Here is a 23303-nt window from a genome sequence, read left to right as displayed (position 1 = left end):
AATATAGTGTATTTGCTATTTATTGCTATAAAAAAGTTATCCTAAAATAGCAGACATTCATTATCTTGTGTAGTTTCTGTGCATCATCTGCATGTGGCCTAGATGGGTGGTTCTGGCCCAGGATGCATTGTGAGGCTTCAGTTGTCCAGTGTAAAGTCATCCAAAGGATTTACTAGGGCTGGAAGGTCCACTACTAATGGCTCACTCACATGGCAGTTGGTGGGCTAAGCTCCTTCTCACAGACCTTCCCACGGTGCTGGATAAGTTTAGCATGATGTGGTAGCTGTCTCCTCACAGTGCAAGAGATCTAAGAGTGAGGATAAAGAAACAGCTGCAGCACCTTTTATGACCTAGTCTGTAAGTCACAGTCACTTCTGCCACAGACTGTTCATTACAGGTCATAGGCCATTACTAAGTGCTGTCCACAAGCAAAGGTAAGGGAATTTACCTCCTGAAGAGTGGGGTCATCACAGAATTTATGGACAGAGCTTAAAATATGGCTTTGTCGTCTCATCACTTTCTCGAGAATCCAGTGAGACACGAGTGAAAGAACAGAACGCACAAAGGCAGTCCTCCTCAGCACAGCGCGCTGGAAATGTCCCCAAACAACCCATCCTTTTATTTCAACTATTCTTGAAACATTCACATCCCTCCTACCTTGAGGCTGCATTTAAGAGACTCCGATGACACTCCTGAAACATTGTAGGCAGTTAAATGGGACATTAAAAACAACAGAACAATCTACTCCTAAGATATTTGGAGCCGAGGAATGTAATGGCTCGTAAGCTGTCTCCCTTTGGCTATTACCATCGTGTCCTGATTGATGAAATTCTAGGCAATAGCCTTCCCTTCCTGATCTCGGGACCATGGAGGGTCTAATTTGCTTTCATGACTGCAGCTCTGGGGGAAAACTTAGGACTGAGGGATCACTCTGGAATACAGAAGTAGCCAGGGCTTTCTTTTCGCACCGGATTCTAAGGTGTCAACAGAATCGTTAAAATTGCCTCGTGTGATTTTTTTCATTGTATTTTTGTGACCTGAAATTTTGGTAAGATATAAAAACTTTTTAAAATATTGTCTTTGTAAACCCTGGGGAAGTAGGAGCTTGCAGGACACCACAGGCAAGATGCAGGTGTAGCCCCGTGTCTAACTTGCATGAGCCCCTGGATTAGATCCTAAGGATCTCAAAAGGAAAGAAAGGTGGAAGCCAAGGATTTACACTTTAAAATGAATTCTACCAACAGTGTTGCCTTTAATCTTGCTTCTTGAGGACATTTGAGAATGTGATGAAACATAGGGAAAGTAAGCTCACACAATTGTGCCCAAGGAGCGTAGCAGTGAACACAGAAGGAAGACACATATTTGCTGAGAAACAGGAAACTTTAAAGCAAGCCATAGAACTACTGACCATCCTAGTCTTGTCCTAGCCTTTTGACCAAGATAATCGGCAATTTTTTGCCGATTGGGTAGAAGAAAAGCTACCAGGATTCCCACTTGGTAAGAAAGCACTAAAGGACATTTTCCACGGACCATCCATAACCAAGATCGGACCTGAGATTCCCGAGACCCATCTCCAGTGGAGGGAATTCAGAGCAGTGACACCCAGCTCCGGGGGGACCTTCCCGCGGCACACCCGGGGGCTCAGAGCGCACAAGACCTCAGAGCCCGAGAGGCGGGGCCGGGAGGGCGGGGGCAGGGGGCGACGCGCGACCACGCCCCCTCGGCGCGCCCCCAAGCGGCGGCCTGCGTGCCCGCGCCGACCCCTCCCCTCGCGCCTCGCGGGCGCACGCGCCGCCTCGTTCAGGGGCCGGAGGAGGCCGGGCCTGTCAGACCCCGCGGCCGGCCTCCCAGCGGCACGGGGCGGGCGGGTGCAGTGGCTGGGGCTCGGCCTCGGTCCCTGGCCCGGGTCGCAGTAGCGCGAGCTCCGGGCGGGGATGCGCGGCGGCGTCGGCCCGCAGGTAGCCGAGCACCGCCGAGTCCGGAGCTGGCGCGCGGCCGGGGCGCGGCGACAGGAGCGGGGTCTCGTTCTCCTCACGATGGGCAGGGACGCGCCGCGCTGCCCTGAGGAGCCCGAGCGCCGGTGAAGGCGGAGTCGCCGGCCGCCCCTCCGCTGCCATGGCCGGCCCCGGCGCGTGGAAGCGCCTCAAATCCCTGCTGAGGAAAGACGACACGCCGCTGTTCTTAAATGACACCAGCGCCTTCGACTTCTCGGACGAGGTGAGCGACGAGGGGCTTTCGCGCTTTAATAAACTTCGAGTCGTGGTGGCCGACGATGACTCGGAAGCCCCGGAAAGGCCTGTGAACGGGGCGCACCCGGCCCTCCAGGCCGACGATGACTCCTTATTGGACCAGGACTTACCTTTAACCAACAGTCAGCTGAGTTTGAAAATGGACCCCTGTGACAACTGCAGCAAGCGACGCGAGTTGCTGAAGCAGAGGAAGGTGAAGACCAGGCTGACCATCGCTGCCGTCCTCTACTTGCTTTTCATGATCGGAGAGCTTGTAGGTGAGTTGTGTCGCCGACTCGCTTGCCTTTGACTTTGTCCAGCTGTTAGCTACGCCGGAGTTGAGGTGGAAACTTTGTTTTCAGGAAGTTTGCTGAGTATCTAGACTTTCGTGGGTCCATAGGAAAGGGACACGGGATTCCAAAGTGCGGTTCCCGTGAGCGCCCACTGAGAGCTTGCAGGTATATCTTGTAACTCCCATAAACAGTGCCTTTTACTGTAGGGTTTAGGGTGTTATCTTGACTGTATATCATGTAACTTCTCCTTTTACAGATTCTGATAAAATGCCAGGTTTATCTTTCAACGTCTAAAATAATTCTGACATGGATTAGAATCAGAATTTTATAGTACTAAGGGATGTTACTGAACACCATTCTGTTTTCTCACACAGAAGTTCTGAAGGGATTAGATTATGAGGAATCTTATTGGGAAAAGAGAGAGCCATCCACAGTACCAGACTTTCCTCTCTGTCTACATTTTGGTTATTTGATGCTTATTTATGCCGCTTCCTTTTGAGCTTATAGCCAAGGGCTTTACAAAACTCTATACAGCCAACTAATTAAAAGTTCATTATTAAAAGGAGTATCTACAGTTTGCTAGAGGTCTCCCCGGCAGCTGCAGAAGCTAGGGTTTTTTTTTTTCTCCTTTTTTAACTGATTTCAGATAATTTCTCACTCTAAGGTTCTTGCTTTAGACCTTATTTTTACTGTCGCATTAGTTTATAGTCGTCCTTTGATATCCAAGGTGGGTTGCTTCCAGGAGTCCTCTCTAGAACCTGAATCTCAGGTTGCCTCATCCAGTGACGCCTTATGTAAAGATCCCTTACGTAAAGCGAAGCAGTTATTTGCATATAACCTACATATATGTCCTTCTGTACTTTAAAGCCTTTGGAAATCATTTTGACTACAAAATACAAATTTGATGCTGTATTTAAGTAGTTGTTATCCTGACTCGTTGAGAGATTGATGAGCAGAACAAGTCTGTGAATGGCGAACGCTGAGGAAGAGTTACTTTTTCAGATGTTTTCCATTCATGATTGATGGTATCCATGGATGCAGTTCTCAGATAGAGAACACACTGCCGACTCCTTAGTGGCAGTTTCTGAAGTGGCATTAACAGAGGAGACGGTTCTCTTACGTTGTCTCTTATGATGAGCCATAACAAGAAGAGACCTGGCAGCCCAGATTTAAAATGCTGTGTGTAGAAGACTCATGTACATTCTCTGCCTGATGTCCCATCATTCTTCCCCAGTGTGAAATTAGCTGTACTGGTTATGGTCCTTTTCTCAGGGCTCCCTCTCTCTTGCCCTTAAGGCTTTCATAAATAAGAGCAGATTTCTCAAAGGTTTTCAGACTTCTGTTGACTATGTAATAAGAAGTAGACTGTGGTAAAATACTACACAAGTAGACATAGGTATGTACATATCTGCATATACGAGTATAAATATATGCATAGCAAACACAAATTGTATATGGTATATTTTAATGTCTTCAGTTATCTCTCAGCCCACTAGTAGACTATATGTGGCACATCACCCATCTTCCAGCTTTTTCAAAAATATTTAGTTTTAATTATGTGTATGTGTGGGGAGGGTATGGGTCACTGGAGGGTGAGTGTGTGCTGGTAAGTGAGTACAGTGCCTAGAGGCATCAGATCCCCTAGAGCTGAAGCTTCAGGTGAGTGTGAACTTCCTGGTCTAGGGGCTGGGAACCAGAACAAGAGTAGCAAGTTCTCCTAACCACTGAGCCTCTCTAGCCTCTCGCCTGAGCTTTTATATTCCTGCCTTTTCCCAGACTGTGCCTTGACTGCTTGTTAGTCAGTCATACTTCATTTCAAAAGACATCTCTGAAAGACTTGTTTTTCACTATTGGGATAAACCTCTGCATCTTATTTTCCCCACTTGAACTCTATTTACATGTCTTTTATTATTTTAATTTTTTGACTGAAATATAAGCTGACATCCTGATACCTAAAACAGTAAATGATACAAATTAGACATAGTAAGTGAGCTTTTGTTGAATTTTTAATTGCATTTTAAAAATTCTTCAATATTTTACACTTGCTTATAATGAATTTTAATCATTTTACACACCCCCTCTCTTACATCCCTGCTCCCTTTCACACTGGAACCCTTTTTCCCAGCAAGGCTCACACTTTCCTGTCGTTTTGGGTATGTGACCCACTCACTGACTTTAATTGGGACAGTTTGTGTGAGCATTGAAGAAAATGACTTATGAAGCATGGGAAACTTAGCAGTGAGTACACCACTGAAGAGAGTGACACCCTTCTCCCCAGAAACCATTGACTGTCAGTAGTCCCTCAGGGAGAGGTGCAGCCCTAAAAATCTTCTCTCTTCCTGGATGAAATGTTGACAGGGCCAAACCTGTTACAGGTCTTGATCAGGTAACCACAGTGGCACCGAGTCCATGGGTACAACAGCTATGTCATATACAGAAGACGTCTTTTTGTGGCAGATCTCTCCATCCTCCAGCTCTGAACTTTTTTCAGCCCCCTCTTCCACATGTTCCCTGAGCCTCAGAGAAGGTGGTATAGAGGTTCTATTTAGGGAATTCTTCTGTTGGAGAATTACAAATGTGTAATATAAAATGCAAAGATGGTAAGCTGCAGTCAGAACATGATCTCATGACTTCAGCAGACTAAGATCCAGGAACTTCTCAAACGCAACACAGTGAAAATGCTCACCATTCAGACTTTTTGAAGTTGATATTGAGTACTTGAAGTTAGTCACATTAATCATAACTTTCTCCCTTGAAATTTATTTAGATGGAATTTCATTTAAGTAAAAGTTAATATTTAATTGTCCTGACTTCTCATTTCCAGAAGCTCTTACTCAATAAAAGTTTTTCAGAAACCACAATAGGTGTTTCCTTTCCAATACTGACTTAATATCCAAATATAGAATCTTTCATTAAATAATGCAGAAATGATAGGAACGGTAGTGCTCAGAATGTTACCTAGAATTAGACCGGATCTAGTAGAATGCTTGTTAAAGTATATCTAAAACTTAGAAATAAATCATCTTATGTAGGAAGTATGGACCAATAAAAAATAAAATCATTTAGAGATTTCAGAGAGGAGACTTGATTTTGGATCTTGGTTTACCTCTGACTCACTCCTGACATTGAACAGTATCTGTCCTTTCCTCCCTTCCCTTCAGCAGGTCTCCTTTGAGTACCTACATGTTAATTTGTATGCACTGTCCTACATGGTCTAAATATCTAATGGAAAACAAAACTGTTATTATTATCTGAAGTTCTTTAGCTAATATAGAAGGAAAACATTACATGGCATTACAAGTCATTACATTTTAAATTCAGATATTCAAGCTCTGTGAAGAAAAGAATAGACGTACTAACCAGTGGGATATCATTTTTTGCATGGGATAGAGCATTTAAAAGCAACAAAAAAGATATTAGGAATCATCCAAGCAAGGAAAACAGTACAACAAAGGCCCTAAAACTTTGAGTTCTTTTAAGAAACTGAAAGAAGACCAGTGTGACTGGAGTGTGGTTGGCATAAAGGAAGGAGGCAGGTGGACCAGATAAACAAGTCCTGAGAGACCACACTGAATGAGTGTAGTTTTTGTTCTAATTCAGTGGAAGCCAGTGGAGGGCTCTAAGTAGGAGAGTTACTTCTTAAAAGATCATCATGGATATTCTGTGAAGAAAGGAATGGGAGTACAAGGATGGGAGCAGACTTGTAGAGCTCCTGGCTAGAAACAAACCAGAGTAAGTACAGAAAAGCATCCTGGAGTATGAGCAGAACTGTCACATTTAGACATGGGGGTTGAGGAGCGAGCAGGTCAGGGATGAGCCTGAGTTTCTCTCTAACCAGATAGATACATAGGGAGACATCATTTTGAAGAGGAAAGAGAATGCAGAGCAAAATTGGGGTATGGACTCAAAGGTTGTTTTAAACATGTTCATTTGCATGCTTATGAAGACTAGTCAAGTGGAAATGTCTGGTGGGCTAGTAAATGTGAACCTGTGCTTTAGTCGATAGGCCAGCATAGTAGATGATGCCCCAACATTAGGCAAAATGACCTGAGGAACTTCAACTTTAGGAAGTCAAACAGAGGCGAACAAGTGTCCCAAAATCCAAGGAAATAAACTACATCAGCGCCTCCCCCTCCCCCCCATTGGTGTCACTTTCTACAGTTTTAATAGATATCCATATCTACAGCCATATCCAAAGTTATTAAATGGAAAACTCAAGAACTGAACAGTTCGTGTTTAAATTGCTCACAGCTGTAGGTATTATAATGGAATCTCAGAGTCCTGCCCCATCCTGCCCAGGATATGAATCATCTCTTTGTGTAATGTGACCACATGTAACTTTTATTATGGTGTGTTGTTACAGCTATTCTATTTTATTACTAGTTATTATGTTACTTTCTTACTGTGCCTAACAAATAATCTAAACTTTATCTTAGGTTTGAACATATATTGCATATTTATATATGTAATGTATATAGTGTACATATACTATGTATACATCATTATACATATATAACTAAATGTATATATAATATTACACAAATACATGCATATAATATCTACATATGCATATATATGTGCATATATATACATATATATAGTATATGCATATATATATATATATATATATACATATATATATATATATATATTATATGCACATTATTTGGGAGTACCTAAGGTTCCAGGTGTCTAGTGAGGATCTTGGAATACATGCTTCTGAATAGGGTGAGGAGGACTACTATTATTTCTCATTGGAAATAAGAGAACTTTTTAGATGAAAACTAAGATATCCTTTGGACTTGTTAACAAAAAAAAAGCCATATTTTACATGTTTTCATTGGAACTAAAAACATAAAGATAAACAAACTGACTTTTAAGTAAAGAACTGGTATATTTAATTTTGCCCTAACTCAAAGTATCTCTTAAACTACATTAAAGGTATTTGGCTTGCTGGAGAAGGCAAACCCTCCTCACACAGATGGGGAAAACTAAAGGGAACAAAACAGCAAAAGTCTTGGAAATTGAAAAAGAAACAGTAACTGGCTTACTACACTATAAAGGCAGCACCTCAGCTGAGAATCAACTCAGGCCCCACCACAATAGTGGTCCTCGGTTTTTGCTGTGCATCACAGCCATTAGAGAATCCAAAGTCCCAACCTCAGAAAGTCTAATAATGGAGGCTTGGGATAAGCCAGAGCATGTATTCATGTATGGAATTTAAGACAGTCTTGCTACTATGTAACCCTGGCTGGCCTGGAACTCAGTATGTAAACCAGGCTGGTCCCATACTCAATGAAATGCATCTGCCTCTACCTCCTAAGTGCTGCTATTAAAGGCATGCTCCACCATGCCTGGCTAGCATTTGCGTTTTTATTAGAACCCAGGGGATACAAATGCAAACCCCTCAGGACCCACACATAAGACAACTGTACTATAGAGCATCCTAAGCAGGCCAGACTCAGCTGTGCCAGGTGCCTTTGGAATTATGTGTGTACCAAGAAGGCTAAACTAAGGAAAGCTAATAAAAACCTTGTTTTAAAAAACAGTTATAATCATATATTCTGTATCTTCAGAGATAATATCACATATCTAGAAAAGAACAGGTGGTTCTACAAAAGAAATTCAGGGTAAGCCGGGTGTGGTGGCACACGCCTTTAATCCCAGCACTCGGGAGGCAGAGGCAGGCAGATTTCTGAGTTCAAGGCCAGCCTGGTCTACAAAATGAGCTCCAGGACAGCCAGGGCTATACAGAGAAACCCTGTCTCGAAAAAACAAAAAACAAAACAAAACAAAAAAAAAAAAAAAAAAAAAGAAATTCAGGGTAAAGGAAAAAATAAGAACCCGTTGAACAATAAAAACTTAAAAGGCACTTGAAAACAAGAAAACAAAAACTTATAGAAAAGTTAGAAAATAAGGAACACTCATGGCAGTTCATGCCTTATATCAGTGTTTGGGAGACAGAGGCAGGCAGATCTCACAGTTCAAGGCCACCTTGGTCTCCATAGTGAGTTCCAGGCCAGCCAGAGCTACATAGTGAGACACTGTCTCAATCAATCAATAAATCAATCATCAATCAATAATAGAAAATGAATCAAAATACTTTCCCAGAATTAAGTAAAATTACTAATAGGAGAAAAAAGGAAATGTACGTGTATATTTGTGTACATACATACATACATACACTTGTGTGGTTGTCTCCCACTTATGGAGATATATTTCAAGATCCCTAGTAGATGCCTGAAATCATAAATTGTACCAGACCCTAGTACATATTGTCTTATGTTGCCATAATTGAGTATCACAGATTAAGTAATTTATAAAACAGAAAAGTTTATTCACCTTGCGTTTCTGAAGACTGGAAAATTCAAGACCAAAAGACTGCATTTGTTGAGGTCCTTTTCATTGTCTCAAAGCAGTCCTGAGGTTTAACATGATAAGGAAGATGTTCCTCATTCAGGTCTCTTCTTCCTCTAAAGCCATAGTCTTATTGAAATGAGGCTCTGCCCTTAGAGTCTCATTTAACATTATCACCCAGCCATCAATTTAAAGTTCCAACTTCTTAATACCTCATAATAAAGATGAAACATCAACATGAGTTGTGGTGGACACATTCATACATACACAAACACACACAAACGCACGCATGTGCCATACTTATTCCTATACCATCAATTACACCATATTTTCCTTTTGTTACTCTTTTCAGAGATTATTATCTATATAACTATAAGCTAAACTAATTTTTATTCTTTGGGTTGTGCTAGTATGAACTTTATAGAATTCTTCTATGTCATTTGATGTTCAACCCTTCCTGAATAACAGAAAGCATATCTTCTTTCTGCTTTGTTGTGGTATTTAGATACCGTAGCTATTAACTCACTGTATTTGTAGAATTAATAAGTTGAGCAAAAGTTCCCATCCTGCTTTTATTTTTACTGCCAATTTAATGGGTAACTTTATGAAGTAATGAACACTGAAGACCCTGTTAATAGAAATGGGGTTTTCACCAGAAATTTGAGCAGTGGTCATTCCATACCTACATATCCCATGTCCACAGGTGCTACATCTATGTTTCAGCTGGAAAATACTTGAAATATATGTCTGAATAGAATATATACAGGCTTGTTTTCTTGTAGTAATTCCCTAAATAATGCAGTGTAAATAAGTACATTGTATTAGATGGTATCAGTAACCTAGAAATAATATAAACTATGTATAGATTTATATGTACAAGCTGTATACATATACACCATATTATAGAATATATTTGAGCATGCACAGATTTTGATACCTAAATCTTCATATAAGTTGAAGGATATGGCATCTATACTATTTTGCATGAAACTTTAGAATACTTTGATTTAGTTGTGTCAGGATAGAAATTTAGTTCAGTTGTGTTTTGCAGAATGTTACACAGTTTGAGGTTGATGGCTTCCTTTTGTTAGTTACCCTTCCTTCCCTTTCTCCCAGGTGGATACATGGCAAATAGCTTAGCAATTATGACAGATGCACTCCATATGCTAACTGACCTTAGTGCCATCATACTCACTCTGCTTGCTTTGTGGCTGTCCTCAAAGTCACCAACCAGAAGATTCACCTTTGGATTTCATCGCCTAGGTAGGTAACGTAAGTTTATTCTGGCTTATAATATTTTCATGTAAAGCCATAATAAACTATGACCCTGACTAACTGAAATATTTAAAGTGATAATGGTTTTAAACAAAGCAAATGAAAATAAATAATGAGACTTATCCAAAAAGCTATCTTCTGTGGAACATACTGCTAGGCCTCCTTAAGTAGTTTGTACAGAATTATGAATATGCCATTATAAAGAGGCTTACTTTCTAGTTTACTGAACTGAGCAAAACTGATTGGGTGACTCACTAATAAGCATTTGCTGCTTGTTTTTAACTTTTAATTTTTCAACTGAAGCCCATATTAAACATTTTCATCATATGTTCAACATATACTATATGACTGACTTTGCACTGTATCAATGTTATTCAGCAAGGGTTTTAAAAATCTATATTATTACCTACATAGCTCTGATTCTTATTGTTGCTGTGGTTTTAAACCTACTTATTCTAAAAATACATAAAATTACTATTTGAACTATTACATGACAGGCCATATCCATAGATATTTCATAGAACCTCCAAATTAAGAATTTTCTGTTTGGAAAATTCAGCATTTAGTAGTACACATTAAAGAATTGAGATAAAAATAATATTCTTTGGCTTTTTTTTAATAAAAACTGAACACTGGCTATTGCCTTGAAAATCTACTAAGAAATCAGAAAATAGGGCTAGAGTTATTAGAAATTGGCTCTTTAGCAATGAACCAAATCAAACACACTATCTCTAGTAGTAAATATCAGCATGGTTTCATCACAGTTGTCATGTTCAGTTGTGTAGGAGTTTTCTGTCTACTCTTAGAGATAACATTTTCTGGGGCTGGAGAGATGTCTCAAGAGCACATACTACTCTTTAAATTTTATTTTTAAATAACACTATTCTTTGATTTTTATACTTAACTTAATTTTACTTTGTGTCTATAGGCATTTTGCCTGCATGTATGTCTGTGTACCACTTACATGCCTGGTACCTAGGGAGGCCAGAGAGGGTATCAGATCCTCTGGAACTGGAGTTATAAACTGTTATGGGCCTCTGTGTGGGTACTGGAAATTGGACCTGGCTCCCTTGGAAGGGGCAATCTGTTCTCTTTAATTCCTGTGCCATCACTCCAAACCCTACCCCTATCTGTATGACTCTTACAGAAGAATTTAGTTCCCAGCACACACAAAGGCAGCTAACAGCTGCTTCTGGTCTTAGCAAGCATATGCACTCACATGCATACACACACACACACACACATGCACGCACGCACACAATTAGGGTTTATTGATTGTAGCCTTTTAATTGGTGTTTTCAAACAAACACCTGTGAAAGGCAGTAAAGAAACCAATAGCTTGATTCAAATCCTGGTTGTCTCACTTCCTAACAATCTGACTTTATTCAAGTTCTGTAACATCGTCATGCTTCCATTTTCTGTCTGTAAAGGATGCTACAATAGTGTCTCCCACATAAAGTTATTAAGGGCAGCAAGGGAATGACTATTTGGAAAGCATTCAGGACAGTGGCCAGCACTTTAATAAGGATCTTCATTCTTTATTAATCCACTTCACTCATTCTCTGAAAAAAATTAAAATGAACTCAAGGCTTCTTAGTAGCATGTATGTATGCATACAAAAGGCCAGTATAAATTCTTTGGAATATCCAGTCTTGAAAATGTTTGACTAATTTTTATCATTATTTGTTAATAGTCTACATTCTTTGGTACAACAAAATTTGTACTTCTTAAAAGAAAATAAATGCTATAGGCCAGGTGAGCAGGAGAGCTCATAGCCCTCTTCTCTTAGGGCTGTCACCACAGTCTCTTCAGTTGCTTCATGTGTAGCTGTGGATGGTGTGAAATCATTCTGAGTTTTCTTTATTTACACTACACTACAACAGCAGCAGGTTAATGTGGGGAGAGAGAAAGAAAGAACTAAAGCCTTATGTGTTGTATTTAAGTGTCTGGACTTATTTGATTATGGGCATGTCACTTTACTCTGAGAGCTAATAATACAGGATTTAATGAAACCACAATGAAAGAGATCCCACAAATCTTTTTTATTAGATATTTTCTTCATCTACATTTCAAATGCTATCCCAAAAGTCCCCTATACCCTCCCCCCGCCCTGCTCCCCTACCCACTCACTCCCACTTCTTGGCCTTGGCATTCCCCTGTTCTGGGGCATATAAAGTTTGCAAGACCAAGGGGCCTCTCTTCCCAATGATGGCTGAGTAGGCCATCTTCTACATATGCAGCTAGAGACACGAGCTCTGTGGGGAATTAGTTCATATTGTTTTTCCACCTATAGGGTTGCAGATCCCTTTAGCTCTTGGGTACTTTCTCTAGCTCCTCCATTGGGGGCCCTGTGTTCTATCCTATAGATGACGGTGAGCATCCACTTCTGTATTTGCCAGGCACTGGCAAAGCCTCACAGGAGATAGCTATATCAGAATCCTTTCAGTAAAATCTTGCTGGCGTATGCAATAGTGTCTGAGTTTGGTGGCTGATTATGGGATGGACCCCCGGGTGGGGCAGTCTCTGGATGGTCCATCCTTTCCAGTAGATCCAGCAATACCTCTCCTGGGCATATACCCAGAAGATGGACCCCCAGGTGGGGCAGTCTCTGAATGGTCCATCCTTTCCTGTAGATCCAGCAATACCTCTCCTGGGCATATACCCAGAAGATGTTCCAAATTGTAATAAGGACACATGCTCCACTATGTTCATAGCAGCCTTATTTATAATAGCCAGAAGCTGGAAAGAACCCAGATGTCCCTCAATAGAGGAATGGATACAGAAAATGTGGTACATTTACACAATGGAGTACTATTCAGCTATTAAAAACAATGAATTTATGAAATTCTTGGGCAAATGGTTGTATCTGGAGGATATCATCCTGACTGAGGTAACCCAATCACAAAAAAAGTCACTTGATATGCACTCACTGATAAGTGGATATTAGAAACCTAGAATACCCAAAATACAACTTCCAAACACAAGAAAATCAAGAAGGAAGACCAACTCGTGGATATTTCATTCCTCCCTAGAATAGGGAATAAAATATTTATGGAAGGAGTTGCAGAGACAGAGTTTGAAGCTAAGACGAAAGGATGGACCACAAATCTTTAGGAGGAAAAAGATTCTCTTCTAAGAGAGTATGTCATTCTGAAGACAGCAGCTCCCATCCTGCTTCGCCCTTTCTGCCTTTCTCTGTATAGATTATCTTAATTGGCTTTTTTATGTGAAGTTTCTTCCAGATCTTCAGGGACTATACTGATGTAAAGACTATACTAAGCAGCACTGTTTGTGGTTAGGATAGAAAGCAGTGTTTATGATTTGATCATTTAAATCCTCAGACTGTGTTAATGGCAAGATGATAGCACAGGTATTGCTCATAATGTTTCCTGAGCAGAGATCATGGTCAGAACCAGCTAGATGTGTCTTGGGCAAGATTTGGCTACAACTAATTCTGTGTAGTTTGTTGCTTTATCCACTGATACTAGAGAAACAGAAAGCATCTCCTTCATATAAGCATCAAAAATAATACTAATAAACTTTCTACCTGGTTGTGATTCATTTTAACAGCTTTCTCCTACCTATATCAAAAGCTGTGCTTTTTATTATTCACATCTTATTGCAAATTTAATCATATCACATGACCTTTTACTGGAAAAAATTAAGCTCTAAATCTTGCTAGAAATGGGAGTTTAAGTTGAGGCATAAGGAAGGCATGACTGAAGTGGCTAACACTGGATACCATCAGTCAGCATGACCATAGTTGGCAGTGTAGTATGGTATAGGGAGTGATGAAAAAGCAGGAGTAGGAGAAGCAATTTGTAATAAAAGAGAGGAAACCCAAAGACAGACTCTGGACTATAGACTGATGAAAATCCCTATAACATCAGCTTGAGTGCAGTTGGACTAATTCGGAAGGCCTAGGTAAATCCAACACACCCTACTGTTGTTTTCTTCCTATCTTCTATTGGAAGAAGGCAGGAAAGAGTGGAAAAGAAAGTGGAAGAGAGGATATCTCTGTGTTCATTATAATTTTATAGATCTCTGGAACATGCCTTAGATGTTTGCTTAGTTCTTTCTGAGAATGGAAAGACAATTGCCATGTAACTTTAGTGGAATATACTTATTATTGGCATCATAGCATTAGCAAAGCAAATACTTACATTAGACCAGTAACTTATGCAATACCCACAAACACATATATGCTTCTGTTGTGAGTGGTCTACGTTGTTAAGACAAATAGTTATTCATTGACTGAATGAGTACCCATTAGTTACGAATGAATGAATGAATGAATGAATGAATGAATGAATGAATGAATGAATGAATAAATGAATAAGGCTGTGGAGACATGGTGACTCTTGTGTGCACATAGACACAAATACAATCACAAATTATAGTAAATGCTATAAAGAGAAAGAAAAAGACACTAAGTCAGAGAATAACAAAGGATCTAATATTTTCACATAATCTTTGAAGCTCTACTTTGGCATTTTCATGCCAAGTACAATAACTTTGATATTTTATAGTACAGCAAACTTTATGTTTAATCTTAATCTTGTATGTTTTATGCCATTAAAATTTTCTTTTTCTGTATCAGTTTTACCTTGTGAATGGAGATATGAATAGAGAGAGGATGGATATGAATTAGTTAAGGATCTAAATCATTCAAGCTGCTAAATACTTTAAGAAAAAAAATGTTGTATGACAAAAATAACAGTGCTCTTTCCTCTGTAAAGAAAATGTAAGTAGGAAACTGAACCATGTCTAGTTCGTATGAAGTGTAACCGTTGTGCTTAAGATGCCTGCATTTTCTGTCTTCCTTTGTAGAGGTTTTGTCGGCCATGATCAGTGTAATGCTGGTGTATGTACTAATGGGATTCCTCTTATATGAGGCTGTGCAGAGAACCATCCATATGAACTATGAAATAAACGGCGATGTCATGCTCATCACTGCAGCTGTTGGAGTTGCAGTTAATGTAATGTAAGCACAATATTTTTCACACACTATGAGCCAAAAGATTATTGCACATGCATGTATACAGACCATGGAATATGTTCATACTTAAAAATATAGTCAGTCAGTTTTACTTAGAAGTATAATGAAATGGAGCATTATAAACTTGTTAGTTTGTCCACCTGTCTCAGAGTTTAACACTAAAGAATTTAAGTAGAACCAAGTATGTTATTTAATATTTAATACTTTTATGTTAGCTACATTTCAAAGGAGTTTTGTATTTATTTTATTTGTGTGTGGGGCACATGCATGCTACTGTGTACACATGGAAGTCAGAGAACAATATACAGGAATCATTTCTCTTCTTTGACCACATGGGTTCCAGGAGTCAATCTCACATTGTCAGACTTAGCAATAACACCTTTACCTGCTGAACTATCTCACTAGTCTGTTAGCTAGTTTTTAAAATCATTTTTTCCTCCTCAAAACTACTGAACTATGTTTCATCCTTAATCATTTAGAGCAGAAGTTAGCAATCTTTCTATAAAGAACAGATGGGTTGTGGTAGAGCTTAGCGTGCACGAGGCCCTAGGTTGACCCCTGCATTTCCAACACAACAAAAAGGCTGGTTAGTAAGTATTTTAGGCTTTGAGAGCTATACAGTTTCGTTTGAAGTGATGGAGCACTGATGTTAAGAACAAAAACAGCCAAATTCACTGTGTGAACAAATATCTATGCCTGTATTCTAATAAAACTATCTTAAAAACTAGCCAAATATGGTCTAGTGGCCTTAGTTTACAAATCACTATCTAATGGCTTCTATTCAAATCTAGAATAAAAATCAGAAGTTTCTACAATTGCCCTCCTGCCTCTCTCTTAGCACTCCCTGCTCTCCTTATCTTAGCCACATTGTGGTACTTTTTAAGTGCATGGAGCACATTTTCATTTCAGGCCTTTGCCTGCTGCTCTGCCCAGAATATGCAGCCACCATCTGCTCTTGACTTCTGCAAGTCTCTGCTCAAATGAATCCGAGAGAGCTCTTCTGTACCCACCCCACCCACCTACCTGCTCACCTGACCCTCATCTTAACATATCTCCACAGAGTTGTATACAAAGCTGTATACAAAGCCGTTTCCAAGGCATTTCACATTAACTGGCTGTGTCTCAGTATGTATTTGCTTACACCTCTGATATCCAGGACATAAGCTCCATAAACCTAAAACAATACTTGCTGTGTAACAGGTGCTTAAATCTTTATTAAATGACTGTTCTGCACTGCTCCATTACTGTCTGAACAGAACTGAATGTTTTATCAGTAGTTTTAGAGAAATAATATGCTTTCTTTCATTTCTAACAGAATGGGGTTTCTGTTGAACCAGTCCGGTCACCACCATTCTCACGCTCATTCCCACTCCCTGCCTTCAAATTCCCCAAGCATGGTATCTAGTGGACACAACCATGGGCAGGACAGCTTGGCAGTGAGAGCTGCATTTGTACACGCCTTGGGAGACTTGGTACAAAGTGTTGGTGTGCTTATAGCTGCATACATCATACGATTCAAGGTAAAATTGTGCACTTCCTATTTCAAATTATTTAATTTGGTTATTTAAAAAGCTAGTTGACAGCCAGGCATGGTGGTGCACGCCTTTAATCCCAGCACTTGGGAGGCAGAGGCAGGCAGATTTCTGAGTTCGGGGCTAGCCTGGTCTACAAAGTGAGTTCCAGGACAGCCAGGGCTATACAGAGAAACTCTGTCTCAAAAAACCAAAAAATAAAAATTAAAAAATTAAAAAGCTAGTTGTCTAGTTGTCTCTTATCAATGTACTGGACACTAACTAATGCCTTTCTATTCATTTTTCACTGGGAAAAGATTAATTGGTGTAGTTATTTATTAGTAAGCACAATAGAATCACCTTGCCAGCTAATTTACCTATAGTTAGCTTTAATAGCACATTCACGGTAAAACTCAGTGTTAACCCTGTCACTGAACCATAGATAATAGGCTATGCACTGAGATTCTCATCTTTGCAGCAACTTTAAATTTTAATTCAGTCCACTTCAGTATGAGTATTTTAGTCCAGGTGACTGATACAGTTCTTTCCAGCTTCGATATCTTATGCTTCTAAGTGAAGGATTTAGAGAAGCCACAAAAGAGAATAGACATAATGATTAAACTTCTAGAAAAGACACATAAGGCAAGTCATTTGAACAATCTTATGAGTAAAGATGTTTCTCAATTACAGTATCCAAGATTTAAAAGTATTTTCCAATCCTGATAAAGAGAACAGAGACCTGTGTCTTGCTCCACTTTATAGTGTGTTAACATCTGTCTCTGTTTGGTCATACAACTTTCATCTATTGCCTTCTAGCCAGAATACAAGATTGCTGATCCCATCTGTACGTATATATTTTCATTGCTTGTGGCTTTCACAACGTTTCGCATCATATGGGACACAGTAGTGATAATCCTGGAAGGTAAGCACTTACTAATACTCCACTGTGGGTTTATCCCTCCCCAGTAGAGGTTGAGTCAGAGGGTGCTCTGGACAGGAGCCATGTCTTGCGTTTCAATGATACTCTCCTGTGCATAGCAAACAAGAAGCAGTGCAGTCACGCACTTAACCCTTTCAGCGGGTAAAGCAGACAGTCAGGTGAGCTAGGCTAGTTACAGACAAGAAAATGTTTGACAGCCAGTGTCATTCCAGCCAGAAAGAGAGTGCAGCTTTTGATTCTTGGCACAGTTATAACTTGTGGTTTATTTGATTCCTTCATCTCATTTAATTTGTGTCTTTGTAATACTTTTAACATCCTTGTCTTCCTGAGAACATGAAGACAAAAGTTCATAGCAATAGCTTATTATTATCAAATGTTCTAAGCTGGGCATAACTGCACAGGCCTGTAATCCCAGCACTTAGGACTCAGAGGAAAGTAGCTCTCTATGAGTTCAAGGTCAGCCGATTTACATGTAGGTCCAGGCTAGCCAGGGCTACATAGTGAAACCAGGTGCTGGAGCAGAATAATTCTTTTCTATCCTAGCTTATTAAGATTAAGCTAAGTGTTCTAACTTGATTGCTACTCCATTATAGTGGGAATTGACATTTTAAAAGTATGTATTGATCTCTTGTATATTTTCTAAATTTTTGTAAGAATGTCTGTAATTTATCTTAAAGTGTAAACATACCTTAATGAATCTATTGGAACTGAATTTGACAAAGCCATTTGTTTTCTTTAAACATAACTTAAAACTTTTCCTACCAAAGTAAACTTACAAACTATATATTCCAAACTATTAGGTGTACCAAGCCATTTGAATGTAGATTATATCAAAGAGTCGTTGATGAAAATAGAAGATGTATATTCTGTGGAAGATTTGAATATCTGGTCTCTCACTTCTGGAAAATCCACTGCCATAGTTCACATGCAGCTAAGTATGTTGCTCATGGGGTTCATGGGGACAGACTTCTGTCCTACAAGTCAGCATCTGAGCTGTTCATATGTGTGAATATTTTTCTGATAAGAAGACTTCAGGGAGGGAGGAGGCTCTTCAAAAGATGAATTGTAGGTGAAAGGGTAACAAGGGCTGGGAAGGCAGTTCAGTGTCAAGCACTGGCACTCCCATGTTTGAGGCCCTGCGTTTATTCCCAGAACTCCAAATAAATAAATAAAAACATTTAAATTGGTTTACCTTTTTAAGAGAAGATGTTACAAATTGATACTTGCCTGCATTTTAAAGATATTACATACATGTACTATGCCATCTTTTATATAATAAAAGCCAAACTCTTATTTAAATCATATCAGAGATTGGTGGCTTTTTAAAATCAAACTAACATATGCACTTAGTCCTTAAGGACTATAAGTAAGCAAGAGGCTTGTAATTGTTTGTAATGTTCTCTCTACTGAGCATGGATTGGAAAGACTAAGGTCATGAGAAGCTCAGATTCTGGGCTTAGAAACTGCCTTCTGCAGTAGAAGGGCTTAAGAGACATCAGATGAGCATATGCTTGTAGCTTGCTGTTGCTTCCTCTGTGTCTTGTCTTCTAATGTATGGCAGTATACAATAAATAATTGGATATTTTCTTGATGTTGCAGTTCCTGGAAGTTCATCTAAATGGGAAGAAGTACAGTCCAAAGCTAAGCATTTATTACTGAACACGTTTGGCATGTACAAATGCACTATTCAGCTCCAGAGTTACAGACAAGAAGTGATCAGAACTTGTGCAAATTGTCACAGTTCCAGTACCTGAGTTCCAGGTGTATGTCCTCGGGGTCTACGGCCTTGTTTATCCTGAAGTACAGACTTGAGAGCAATAAATGTAAACCTAATGGAGTCCCTGACAGCTGTGTCCATGTCAAGCACCAGTCTCCCCAAGACAGACTCCGCTCTGACTAATATTTGCATGATTTCAGACAAAGAACTTCCAGAGTGCTGTTTACAGAATGAGCTGTCACCCTGCAGATACCTCATCAGAAGACAATCCAAGACCATGCTTCATTAATTTGACAGAGTATGCAACATGTACACGAAGACTCAGAATTCAGTATTTGCATCTAACAACGACTTTTTTCAGGCCTTTTATATGAAGTCAGTGCTAGCAAACTCAGTGTTGAACTATTTGGGATTTTTGTCTCTGTGTAATCTTGGCATCCAGTTTCTGGAATTGTGTTCTCTTTTTATAAAAATTAGCCCTCAACAGATTTCAGAAAGTAATTATATCCAGAAAATGGAATAAGCATGTATTCTAAGTGTTTCAGAACTGTTTTATTTCACATATAACTTATAAGCAAATTTTCCAGATAGTACTGGGTTTTAAATCTCAATATTTTTGATTATTTGTAATCTTGTCAGAAATATTCACATAATGTGGTCACTGTCCTTAAGTTATTTAGGGAAACTTTAATATAATTATAAATGGCAGAAATTAGATTTAACCTCAAATTACCTTACCATATGATGATCTAAAGCAGAGAAGCAAGTAGTGGTCTGTAGAGTTTTGGATTCTATCTTCCAGAAAATCACTTCTGTGCTTTATGTAGAATTGTCTTAGGACGGTAAGAGACAACAACATTTCAGCAGTTATTCACTGTCCTTTTTAGAACTGCCAACATTTGTTAGTAATAGTTTGCATAGCACCCTCTCATGTGCACACCAGGTTATCTATACATCTTTCTGAGTACCTATAGAAGCTAAGGCTGAGGTTATTAATGCCCACCATGTAGAGGGCCTTTGTTACTCCAGAGAAAATTTCTGTTATGATACAGGCTGTTCTCCATGGGTTGCAGAACTACAAGTTTTACAGTAATGTCATAATAGAAAGATACAGAGGCATTGGGTGTTCTCTTTAAGAAAACACAAGGTAAAGGTTTTGTTTGTTTTGTCTTGTCTTGTTTTGTTTTGTTTTGTTTTGTTTTGTTTTGTTTGGCCATGTATGTGCACAGAAGAACTGAAATAAGGATGGACACTAAACCTGTGTCTGAGGAAGCAACATAAATATTTCCAAGCTCAAGGGAAGGCAATTGGCAGCAGTTGTGCTAAAGAGAAAGTCATGAATATTCACGATTCATTCCCAGCAGTTGCTTTGAGATGAGCTCATTTCAACCTAGCACTTTGTATGGCTCTTGTCTCCTCAAAGAGTCAGAGTGGAGTAACTCTGTACCAAACAGATTGTGAATAGAAATCCAAATGGTGTGTAAATGAAGAGTGGGAAGTTGAGACTTTCCCTGTGTTAAAAAGTAATAAGAAAACCTGGGTTTACCCAAAAGGTTGTTGGGAATTGATAGGTTCAAAACACAGCTGATGTTTCTCCATAAAACTCAATGGGTATTTGTTGAATTCAAAGTTTACTTTGAAAAAAACAAAAAGTTTACTTTGTTGAATTTTTATTGTGAGTCCATTTAAAATTATAAATACTTGAACTTCAAATTTTCTTAGAATATAAACTAAATAAAATAGTGATTCGCATATGAGTAGATTATAGGCATTTAAGTGGCTGCCTGGGCATTTGTGGCCTTTAGATATGTCTAGGGGAAAAAAGGAAAATGTGCATTTTATTCTTAACATTTTCACACATCAGTTGAGCTCATTTCTTGAAAACATCCTTTTACCATAATATGGGCATATCTGGATTTTCATGTTGATATTTGGTAAAACAGCCTTAAAATCCATTTGAATATTGAAAAAGTTTTCATAAAAAAAAACAGAAGAACTTAAAACTTCTGTAAGTCTTAACTATCATATTCATGTAAAGTGGGTGTACCTGTAATCTCTGCACTTGCCTTTTGCAGCAGGGGCTAGACGTTGTTCTTCATGGGTCCACAAGATGGAGAGCTGGTAGATTTTTACTTGTTTAGCTTGTCAGAACCCATAGAGGAAGGACATTAAGTCAGCAGTTAGATCAGGGACTACACAGCTGTAAGATCTCCGTCTTTCTCCTTTGGAGACACAGTGAGTGGCACAACCTCTCAGTTAACTGTGAGAACTCTTTGCCCTGCAAAGAAGCAGGATCTGAATTGGGGAGATGCAGTGCTAATCGTGCACTGGGAAACATCACAACATAAAACTTGGCAATTCTCCACTGCACTATATTCTAAGGAGTATTTTCAGATAATTAATTACTGTAGACATTAACCCATATTTCACAACTTGTGCCCAATGCAGTCTTTTGTTTTAGGAAGACTCTGTCTGACTAACAATCTTGCTGTCTTAAGAAGCATACCAAGAATGCAGTTGAGTAAGACATACTTAACAGGCAGAACCAGAAGCTATTGTAATTCTTACGGGCAGCTATGTTAACTTTCCACAGCTAAAGGTTTTCATGTGAGCAGATTTTCACATTCACAGCTTCCATCCACATTGTTTACCAGATCACTAGATGTCTTGGTTTACAGTGTTTCTTTTCAGTTTGGGATAGAGGTTTTCATTTTTCTCTCTGACATTATTTCCTGAACTCTCAACGTTGTCTTAAGCCCAGGTGGCCCACGTGTCAGTATTTGTCTTCAGGAGAGCCTTCCCACAGTGGACACAGTCAAGATCAGAGAGAAACACGAGCATCACTCTCAGTTTTCAGAGAGAACTTTCAGCCAATACTTAGAAATACATTTGCAGGTGAGAAAGGTTTTTAAAACCTCAGATCATCCCCTGTCCAGATTTTCTGCATGGGAACATGGTAGAGAATATGAGACAGAAATAGACTGAGCAGCTACTGTGAAGAGCTTTGAGTTTCTCAAAATGCCAGCCAGCATTCTTAGAGATTTTGATCCTGAAGTAACTTCAGCTGTGTTTGGTTTTCTGTATTGATGACCACTCGTTCATCAGCATACGATGTTCTTATAGAATCTGAACTCTGCTGTTGACTACCTTGTATGTAGTCAAGATAAAGCTACAGAATGTGCCACTACGTATGATACCATTTGGTTCAGTTCATCGTTGGACCACTCTTAGTTACAAATAATCAGTGACATCTCACTAGCTCTACTGTGCTAAGTAAGCAGGGAGAAAATCTGGTGTCTAGGAAATGGTTTAATATCTCTGTAGCTAGAACACCATTTGCAAACTCATAATCCCACCTCCAGGTCTGTCTAATGGACCCTATGGGCTTAAGATTTGATTTTGCAGATAGGCATATTGTTTGTGATGTTAGTGGGAGCATGCAAACTAGAGAAAAAAAATTGTAGGAATTCCTCAGTATTATGTGTTTCCATTTAGGCAACCCGTCAGTAAGTTATGGTTACAAAAGATTTGTTGGAGACCAACAGTCATTTTCTGATTTTTGTGAAGATTGGTGTTTATGGAGACCTTGCCAGCTAAATCCATGACAGTGTCTATTTAAATAGTGCAATCAAGAATACCCTGAAATAAATGCAACCCAAAGTTGAAATGTGCCAGGATGCCCCTTTTCTACCCAGGAGATATCTTATATTTGGAAAATGTCTGCCTCTCCAAATAAATATGTGATTAATAAGCCATATCACAGTTTAAGAAATTGTATATATGCCCCTCCAAAAACCAAGTATTTTGCATATGATTGATTTTAGAAAGATTTTGAAGCTGGGGTTTATCTGTGTAATGAAGACCAGATTCTTTGTATATGTACTGCATTTGTAATTTTCAAATGAAATTTCCTATACGATTATTAAATAAAGTGTTGTTTTGCCTTGTGGTTTATTAAAAACTTAAAATGTACAGTCCCCTAA

General features: G+C 39.2%; 1 protein-coding gene and 1 long non-coding RNA gene across 11 annotated transcripts in view; one reads left to right on the top strand and one right to left on the bottom strand.

The window, feature by feature from the left end:
• Positions 1-1897, bottom strand: part of 4930417H01Rik — an 18818-nt gene extending 16921 nt beyond the window's left edge. For 6 of the 9 annotated variants that reach the window (XR_866683.3, XR_866684.3, XR_866685.2 and 3 more), the window contains exon 1: positions 210-1897. This is a non-coding gene — a long non-coding RNA (RIKEN cDNA 4930417H01 gene). The remainder of the gene's footprint in view (positions 1-209) is intronic. The other 3 variants (XR_866689.3, XR_866691.3, XR_866686.3) reach the window with 2 other exon arrangements.
• Slc30a4 (solute carrier family 30 (zinc transporter), member 4) lies at positions 1873-23303 on the top strand. 2 transcript variants are annotated; one of them, NM_011774.3, is made up of 7 exons: positions 1873-2506; positions 9995-10141; positions 14984-15137; positions 16468-16672; positions 17480-17585; positions 18404-18538; positions 19203-23303. In NM_011774.3, exons 1-7 carry the CDS (start codon positions 2116-2118, stop codon positions 19355-19357), a joined length of 1293 nt encoding a protein of 430 aa, NP_035904.2. In that variant the 5' UTR covers positions 1873-2115; the 3' UTR covers positions 19358-23303. The 2 variants fall into 2 exon arrangements, with proteins under 2 accessions (NP_035904.2, NP_001277922.1); NM_001290993.1 differs by lacking the exon at positions 9995-10141.

The sequence above is a fragment of the Mus musculus genome, chromosome 2 (genome assembly GCF_000001635.26).
Source record: "Mus musculus strain C57BL/6J chromosome 2, GRCm38.p6 C57BL/6J".
Taxonomy (NCBI): Eukaryota; Metazoa; Chordata; class Mammalia; order Rodentia; family Muridae; genus Mus; species Mus musculus.
The sequence above is the reverse complement of the archived record's forward strand: the minus strand, read 5'-3'. Positions and strand labels throughout refer to the sequence as shown.

Coding starts and splice junctions, on each gene's coding strand:
- Slc30a4 (NM_011774.3), top strand. CDS start 2,116: ATGGCCGGCCCCGGCGCGTGGAAGCGCCTCAAATCCCTGCTGAGGAAA. Junction 10,142..14,983: donor CTTTGGATTTCATCGCCTAG/GTAGGTAACGTA, acceptor CTTCCTTTGTAG/AGGTTTTGTCGGCCATGATC. Junction 17,586..18,403: donor AGTAGTGATAATCCTGGAAG/GTAAGCACTTAC, acceptor CCAAACTATTAG/GTGTACCAAGCCATTTGAAT.